Source organism: Piliocolobus tephrosceles, chromosome 8 (assembly GCF_002776525.5).
Source record: "Piliocolobus tephrosceles isolate RC106 chromosome 8, ASM277652v3, whole genome shotgun sequence".
NCBI lineage: Eukaryota > Metazoa > Chordata > Mammalia > Primates > Cercopithecidae > Piliocolobus > Piliocolobus tephrosceles.
The window spans coordinates 6967561-6976468 of NC_045441.1; the positions used below are offsets into that span (position 1 = coordinate 6967561).

General features: G+C 45.7%; 1 protein-coding gene across 1 annotated transcript in view; it reads left to right on the top strand.

Annotated features, from left to right (window-relative positions):
- Positions 1 to 845: 845 nt before the first annotated feature.
- The window catches only part of LMTK2 (lemur tyrosine kinase 2), a 110462-nt gene continuing 102399 nt past the window's right edge, over positions 846 to 8908 (top strand). Inside the window, exon 1 of the mRNA XM_023192006.2 lies at positions 846 to 1265. Coding sequence (XP_023047774.1) covers positions 1163 to 1265 — 103 coding nt within the window. The 5' untranslated portion in view covers positions 846 to 1162. The remainder of the gene's footprint in view (positions 1266 to 8908) is intronic.

Sequence of the window (8908 nt, forward strand, 5' to 3'; positions counted from 1 at the left end):
CCCAACCCCCATGGCTCTGACCACTATATTACTTGTGTTTGGAGAGTGCTTTCTCTATCCTCTCTGCAGGACTGTGTTCTCACCTCAACTCTTGGTGGGGAGAAGGCCACCCCTGGGAGTTGCTCTGCCCTGGTACCTGGGACCAGGACTATGCACCATTGCTTTAGACCCAGGTCTAAAGACCTGGGTCTGCTCCAACTCAGGTCCTGCACCAGGGATTTCCCCCCAGCTGAATCAGGGAGCTTACAATCACGGGTCAATAGGACACAGCAGCTGGGATAGCAGTCCATACAGGGCCAGGGCGAGGCATTAAGGAGATGACAGTCATTTCTCCTAGAGAGTCATGGATGAAGTCATATGTCAGTTGAGTCTCGACAGACGAAAGGAAGAGTGTGTGCCAGGTGGACAAGAGGCAACAGCTTTAGCTCAGGAGGTGAGTCAGTGGGTGATGCTGGGAGAAGCATTCTCCTCTTGATCAATTCAAGTGAAAAGCCCAAAGCTGTTGGATGGCTGAGAGGATGTGTAGGTCAACTTAAGGAGAAGAGCCTAAAACAGCTCTGACAAGTAAAAAAAAAAAGGCAGAAGACAAGACAGGCCTATTTTTGCATGTTATAAAACACTTAGAAAAAATATCAGGATGATTGTCATGGTTTTCTTTACATTTTCCTGTATTTTTCAATTTAAAATAATTGTTGGTGTTACCTGCTGCCCACGCACTCTTCCGTCTGCAGGGGGCGCACCGGCCGCCACCGCTCACTCCTTCAGGATGATGGGCGGGGCCTCCTGGGCCGGTGTGGACTGACGAGTGGCTGGCCGCCCTGTCCATCTCGACGTCCCGCCCCCGCGCTACGTCACATGACGCAGCCCATCATGGCGGCGGGAGCGCGGCTGCCCGGGCCCGCCGCTCCGCAGGGCTGCTGCCGTTGCTGCTGTTGAGAGGCGGCGGCGGCGGCGCAGGCGGGAAGGATGGTGTTTCTGCGACTGGAGCAGCAGGTGCGGACCGGGAGCCGGACCGAGGTTTGGCAGAAGCAACGCGTGCTCGGGAGCAGCCGGCGCGGGTGCCGCTGAGGCAGCGGAGGGAGGCAGGACCGACTGACGGGCGAACGGACGGACGGACGGAAGGCGACTCGAGAGCCGGCCCCGGAGCCGCGCCGTGGGCGAGATGCCGGGGCCGCCGGCGTTGCGGCGGCGGCTGCTGCTGCTGCTGCTGGTCCTCCTGTTCGCTGGCAGTGCCGGGGCCGCGCCACTTCCGCAAACAGGTGCAGGTGAGCGGGCCCGCGGTGGGGACGGGGCTGCGGGGACGGGGCTGCGGGGTCCTCGGCGTGAGGGGGAGGGGACAGCAGGGCCGGGCCGGCCTCGGCGCCGAGGGATCGGAGGGCCTGCCGGGGGCGGGAAGCCCAGGGAGGTGAGTGATTAGGGAGATTTCTGCCGCAGGGGCGTGGGATGGGGGGGCGGGGGCGAGGCTACGTCGTCGGGGCTGGGGAGGGCGGCGGGCGAGGTGACAGCCACTGACCCCTCCCGGGATAGGCTGCGGTCCCGGCCCTGGACCTGTTGCCTTAAGGTTCTCAGCTTATATCGCTTCCTGGCAGTTCAGCTTCCCTTTCCAGATGTCACCTGCCTCTTGTGCGTTTTTCTCGCATCTCATAATAAGAACCGTTTCTTAACCCTAATCGTACTTAAATGCAAATGACTTGGCGAGCTGTGCGGAGTTTGTTTCGCTCCTTGCAACTTATTCTGAAGTTGTAAATTGATTTTAGACTCTGTGCTTTTTATTCGGAATGTATGTCCGGGGATGAGAAGGAAACAACTATAAATATTTCTATTTTAGGAAGCCAGTGATTAGAGTAGCAGGCGTTGAATAACTATTGACAAACTGGCTTAAGGGTGATGGAAGTTTCTATTTTAGCTAACGTCAGTGTATGATTTTCTTCCCCCCCCCCCCATTTTCTCAACATCGTTTTTATTTGGGGTTTATTTTCCTAAATAAAACTTCAACCCAAGAAGACATCCCAAGTTGTGTCATTTTTCTAAAAAGGAAAAAAAAAAAAATGTAGGCTAACTTGGCATTATTGCCTGCCGCCATTATCTTTGAAATGGGGAAAGATTGAACTTTCATACATTCATAGAATATTAGAGTTAGAAGAGACCTTAAAGAAAATTTAGACTAATTTCTTTGTTATGTAGTAGGAAATACTGCGGGTGTTGGGTCAAATGACCTACCCAAGGTGACACAGCTTCATTGTAGGCGGAGCCCCAAACCCAAGTCTTAGATACCTCTAGTTGTATGATTTTTTTTTCCATTTCATTTCAAGTCTTGTAACTGTTTTGGAATACTCTTGAGGTCAAGAGTTATTTTGGAATAATGTTAATTGGGTACAGAATGTGGATGTACTGTCTCCAGTAAAGACATATTTTTCAAACAAATCTGCGATGAAAGCTACATGTAATTGCTTCCAGAGCTACATCAGGGTTTGTCATTGAGTGCCCTTTAGTTGAACGTTAAATGTCCTCATTGTACCGTATAATGTAGCACTAAATTTCTGTCACTGCCTTAGATCAAATACTTGTGAGGTGAATTCTGTTTTCTGATCTGATAGATAAGAGTGAATGTTATCAGATGTGTATAGGCAACACTGGTAAGAGTCACAGAAAGTACCTGGAAAATAATGAAAGATTATGTGGAAGGATGATGATGTTGATATTTAAAGATACTGAAAATTAGCGCTAGTATAGTGTTGTAGGTAAAGAGTATGTGATGGGGATTCAAGAAGTTTCCAGATGACTTTACGCTTAATTGGATTTTTTATATTTTGAAATATCGATTCTTTATAGGAACCTATGTCTTCCAATACACTTTTTTTTTTTTTTTTCCCCGAGACGGTGTCTTGCTCTGTCGCCCAGGCTGGACTGCATCCGCATGATCTTGGCTGACTGCAACCTCAACCTCCTGGGTTCAAGCAATTCTCTGCCTCAGCCTCCCATGTAGCTGGGACTATAGGCCCCTGCCACTACGCCTGGCAATTTTTATATTTTTAATAGATATGGGGTTTCACCATCTTGGCCAGGCTGGTCTTGAACTCCTGACCTCGTGATTCACCTGCCTTGGCCTCCCAAAGTGCTGGGATTACAGGCGTGAGCCACTGCGCCTGGCCGCCTGTACACTTCTTACATGGTTTTTATTCCATTCTTTTACAATTCTATGGTGTCATGAATTATAAAAAACCGAGTATTGTTGGGGTGTTGTAGAACAAAGCAATCAGAAAAGTTAATCTGTAAATAGAGGTATCAAATCTTGACATAGATAAAGCGTAGGGAATTATTTGGTAATTTGTAGCAACTTTTGCTATGAATTTTCCTTTCATATTCTGATCTTTGTAGGATAGGTGTATATGTTTTGATGTGTTGCATATGAATAGTGGGTACCTAGGGTTAAAGTCTGTGGAAAAGATGCACAGTCAGACTGGGCGCAGTGGATCATGCCTGTAATCCCAGCACTTTGGGAGGCCGAGGTGGGTGGATTGCTTGAAGTCAGGAGTTCGGGACCAGCCTGACCAACGTGGTGAAACTCCCTCTCTACTAAAAATACAAAAATTAGCCAGGCGTGGTGGCGGGAGCCTGTAATCCCAACTATTTGCGAGGCTGAGGCAGTAAAATTGCTTGCACCCAGGGAGCGGAGCTTACAGTGAGCCGAGATCGCACCACTGCACTCTAGCCTGGGCAACGAAAGAAAGAAAGGAAGAAAGGAAGAAAGGAAGAAAAAGAAAGAAAGGAAGGAAGGAAGGAAGAAAGAAGAAAGAAAGAAACATGCACAATCAGACGTAGATTCAGGGGTTTATCTCTCCATCCGAAAGAGCTTATTGATCCTCGTTAACTGAGGTGCGTTCTTGATCAAGATACGTTAGACCAAGATTTTAAAAAAACCTTGGAGCCAATCCTGACTAGTGAGCTCGCTGGTTAAAAAAGAGGAATCCCACTTGACCATGTATGGTAGATAAAAGAGCAGTTACATGCCGAAAACAGAACTAAAGCCTCTGCTGATCCAGGAACCTGTACTCCTTATGAAGATAGAACTAGACACTTTCAAATAAGTATAGACCCATTTTATAGGGTCTTTCACCTGCTTGTTCTTCTTTCTACTTGAGGCCTGATCAGTCTATCCAACTTAATGGTGCCTTAGAGAAAGCATGCAGTTAACTGAAATTCAGCTTTTGAACTGAAGATCATTTATCTATGGTGTCTTCATCATCTGGACTCATTGCTAGGCTCAGAAGTTGAAAAAGGTATTTTCTCATTCAGTCCTAAGAAAGCTATGTAAATATATGGATTGTACTTGCCCATCAGGCACGAAGGTATTTCTTGGGTGAACTTTATTTTGGGCCTCTTCTTTGGGCTAGGATGCCCTTATGCCCCCACCTCCGCCCTGTCTGGGAGCCTCTTTTCCTAAGAATCTGTGTTTCTGCAAGAGCCCTTGGTGGTTACGTAGACTAAGATTTGCTGGTCCTCTCTAGGAAGCTTTTATGTAAAGGGAGAAAGTTCACTGTTTTCACACCCAGTGAAATTGCCAAACTAAGATTACAGTTCAGTTCTTTTCCCCAGATCATAGTTATCAGATCATTCTTCTCTTCGAAAACATGGATGTACCTTTTCCAAGATCCTCAAGATTCACATCATAAACGGGGACTAGAAATAAAGAAAGATCTTGTATATGTGAATGAATTTCTCCAAGCTCACACTTTCTTATTAATATTAGGATAGTGGTGAGACAAGGAAACCCAGTTCTATTGTTCTGCAGCGTATTAGGTCACAGAGTACAGAGGAAGCTTTTAGCAGCTCCAGATAAAGGACCTCACGGAAGCCCGTGAAACCAGTGGGACTCAGCTACTGATTAAACGGCAGCTTGTGAAACCGAGCCTCTTGTTTTAGATTAAACAAACAGACTTGTATCTTGAAAAAGATTTCTAAACTAAAGGAAATGCTTTCTAAAGTATGAATTACTGTGTTTAGCAGCCTCTGAGAAAATTATTTTCAACAGGCTTTCTATGCAAATTAAGATTTATAGCTGTAAGTCTTGAAATTTGACTTTGGTTGGGATTGCTGTAATTACTTTTACTTGGTGATATTTTGGGGTTAACTAAATGTGCTCATTTAAACAGTAATAGGAAGTCTGTCCAACAGTTTTGTAGCTGATTAGCACTGAAGTTACCAAATCGTTACAGTTTTGATGATAATCAGTGTGCTGAGTGTTCCTGCAAATACTCTTAAAAATTTAGAGTCCTTGGGCCCTCTCTGGCCCCTGTGTATTGTGTCACTTAGATAACAGCTGTAGATATAATTTTAAAAAGACACTGTCATGTAAATAAGGGACGTCCAGTGTTCTGAAACAGTAAACAAATGAGTTCTCAAAAAAGTTCTTGTAAATGGACATATAGAAATAATCCAACTTTTTCGTTTGAGGGTAAAATTCATCAACCAATCCTAGCTGGAACACAGTGTTGTAGGAAGAACTTGGGCTTTGTAGTGAGATCTGGGTGTGAAGCTTTGGCTGCCACTGGAATAGCTTAAGGACCCTGGGTCAGTTACTCGACCTCTGGGCTTAGAACTCCATGATTAAAAAGGGTGGTGGTGATAATATTTACCCAAAGGGATGTGAGGGGTCACAGTGGTGTGCCCTCTCACACTGAATTGCTTCATTGTTTCAGATTTCTTTGTAAATTTGGTTATCATCAGATTGACTAATGGTAGGTGGTAAGGTTTCAAAGCAGGACCTCAAAGTGGTGGCTGCTTAACATGGCATGTCTAGAATTTACTGGATTTAAAAAATCTTTGTTGCTCAAAATAACTTTTTTATGGTGGATGGAGATGCTTTAGAGAGAAATCTGGTTTATTTAAGTCTAAGCTGGTATTGTTACTACTTGAAATTCGTAGTGTTGGAGAACTATGCTGGAAATTTTTAGGATGATCTGGGTTAGTCTGCTTTTATGTAATAAACCTGTTTTTAAACTGGAAGATGACTAAAGCTCTTGCGTGTGAACAGTTGCTGGTTTTAATTTATTTAAAAGAATCATGAGCACTTGAAAGTTTTTCTTTATCTTAAACATAATTGTGTATTGTCATGAGGCATCCCTGATTAACCCAGGCTGTAGTAGAACAAGCCCAGAGCTGACGCTTCCTCTTAGAAGCTGGAGAGATGAATGTGACTCATGTTTTTCTTTCTCCCTCTCATTTTTCTTTTTTTTTTTGTAAGAGACAGGACCTTGCTCTGCTGCCCAGGCTAGAGTGCAGTGGTGCCATCACAGCTCACTGCAACCTCCAACTTCTGGCCTCAAGAGATCCTCCCATTTCAGCCTCCCAAAGTGCTGGGGTTATAGGCATGAGTCACTGCACCAGGCAAGACTTGGTTTATCTGTAAAATGGGGAGAATAGTTACAGTCTTGTGAGGGTCCACACGTGTGCCATCTAGTACAGTAGCCACTAGCTCCCTGTGGCTGCTCAGATGTAAGTGTTTTAGAATGAGAGCTTCCGTTCTTCAGTGGCACTGGCCATATGTTAAGGGCTTGATAACTACAGGTGGCTGGTGGCTATGGCATTGGACAGCACAGAAGAGAACTTCCCATTGTGGAGAAAGGTTCTGTGGGACAGTACTGGTGTGAGGCAGATACAGTGCTTAGTCCTTGGTTAGGACACGCAAGGCCAGCTGGGATTATAATTATGATTGTGATCCTGATTCTTTGTGAACTCCCAAATCTAGGCCCACTACAAGAGTGAGGGAAGTGAGAAGAGGTCTTTGGTGAGAACGTAGAAAAAAGAAGAGACAAAACAATTGTGGAGTTTTTGCTGGTGAGATGAGAACAGAGGTAGCACAGCCTCAACTCCCTTCTGCAGAACAGGAGAAAGAGACTTCAGGGAAAAACAGAGTCTTGCTCTGTCACCCAGGCTGGAGTGCAGTGGCGCAATCATAGCTCAAACTGTAGCCTCAAACTTCCAGGCTCAAGCAGTCCTCCCACCTCAGCCTCCTGAGAAGGTGTGTGCCTACTACACACACTTACCTGTAGGTGTGTGACTACAGGTGTGTGCCACCATGCCTACTTTATTTTTTTTTGTAGAGATGGTGATATGGTTTGGCTGTTTCCTTACCCAATTCTTACCTTGAATTGTAGTTCCGGTTATCCCCATGTGTCGCGTGAGGGACCTGGTGGGAGATAGTTGAGTCATGGGGGTGGTTACTCTCAAGCCATTCTTGTGACATTGAGTGAGTTCTCACGAGATCTGATGGTTTTATAAGGGACTTTCCCCCCTTTGCTTGGCACTTCTTTCTCCTGCTGCTGTGTGGAGGACATGTTTGCTTCCCCTTCCGCCATGTTTATAAGTTTCCTGAGACCTCCCCAGCCATGCGGAACTGTGAGTCAATTCAACCTCTTTCCTTTGTAAATTACCCAGTCTTGAGCAGTTCTTTATAGCACCATGAGAATGGACTAATACAGTTGGGGTCTCACTGTGTTGCCTAGGCTGGTCTCAAATTCCTGGCCTCAAGTGATCCTCCCGCCTCAGTCTCCAAAAGTGGTAGGATTATGGGTGTGAGCCACCGCACCCGGCCCTTTCTCATTTAAAATCACGTGCTTTTATAGTCAACTAGTTGTGCTTTATTACTGTTTTAAAACTTTATATTTACTAAAATGAGGGAAGGAATATTCTAGGAGGAGATGGTGGATAACCGTCTCTGATCTAGAAAGACTGCTCCCTCTAGGGTTTTTAGATTCCATTATTAGCTTTTCTTTGAATCTTCTTACAAAGATACTGTTGTAGAAAACTGGGGAACTGGCCGGGCGCAGTGGCTCACGCCTGTAATCCCAGCACTTTGGGAGGCCGGGGCAGGTGGATCACGAGGTCAGGAGGTCGAGACCATCCTGGCTAACACGGTGAAACCCCGTCTGTACTGAAAATACAAAAAACCGGGTGTGGTGGCGGGCGCCTGTAGTCTCAGCTACTCAAGAGGCTGAGGCAGGAAAATGGCATGAACCCGGGAGGCAGAGCCTGCAGTGAGCTGAGATCACGCTGCTGCACTCCAGTCTGGGTGACAGAGTGAGACTCCGTCTCAAAAAACAAACAAACAAACAAACAAAAAACTGGGGAACTTTGGTAAAATTAGCATGTCTGCAGAGCAAAATATTGGATTGATGTATTTTAAAATTGCAGCAAGTGGCTAATTTGGAGCCCTGCCTTGGCATTGCAATTATTTGTCACAATGAGCAGGCATATCAGAAAAATAACCTCATTATTAATTTTTTTTTTTTGCAGTAGTTAGCTCAGTGCAGTGATTCCAAATGTCATTTATTGTATTGTGATTCAGGTGGGAAAAGTGAGCACTATTTATGCCAGATGTCTCAGGTACCCACAGCCACAACATTGATCAGTAGCTTTCATTTTCTCTGCTGTTTTTTCCTTCCCCAACCACAAAAGAGTGCCTCTGTACTCCTCTGCCCACCTGGGCCTTTGGTGGGAGGGGGTGGTGGTGGTAAACCTCCTGTTCAATTTTTGACAATTTTGTAGGTTTTGCATTTATTATATATTTTTTTAAGTTTTTTCTATTTTTTTTTTTTTTTTTTTTGAGACGAAGTCTTGCTCTGTCGCCCAGGCTGGAGTGCAGTGGCCGGATCTCAGCTTACTGCAAGCTCCGCCTCTGGGGTTTACGCCATTCTCCTGCCTCAGCCTCCCAAGTAGCTGGGACTACAGGCGCCTGCCACCTCGCCTGGCTAGATTTTTGTATTTTTTAGTAGAGACGGGGTTTCACCATGTTAGCCAGGATGGTCTCGATCTCCTGACCTCGTGATCCGCCCGTCTCGGCCTCCCAAAGTGCTGGGATTACAGGCTTGAGCCACCGCGCCTAGCCTTTTTTTTTTTTTTTTTTAAC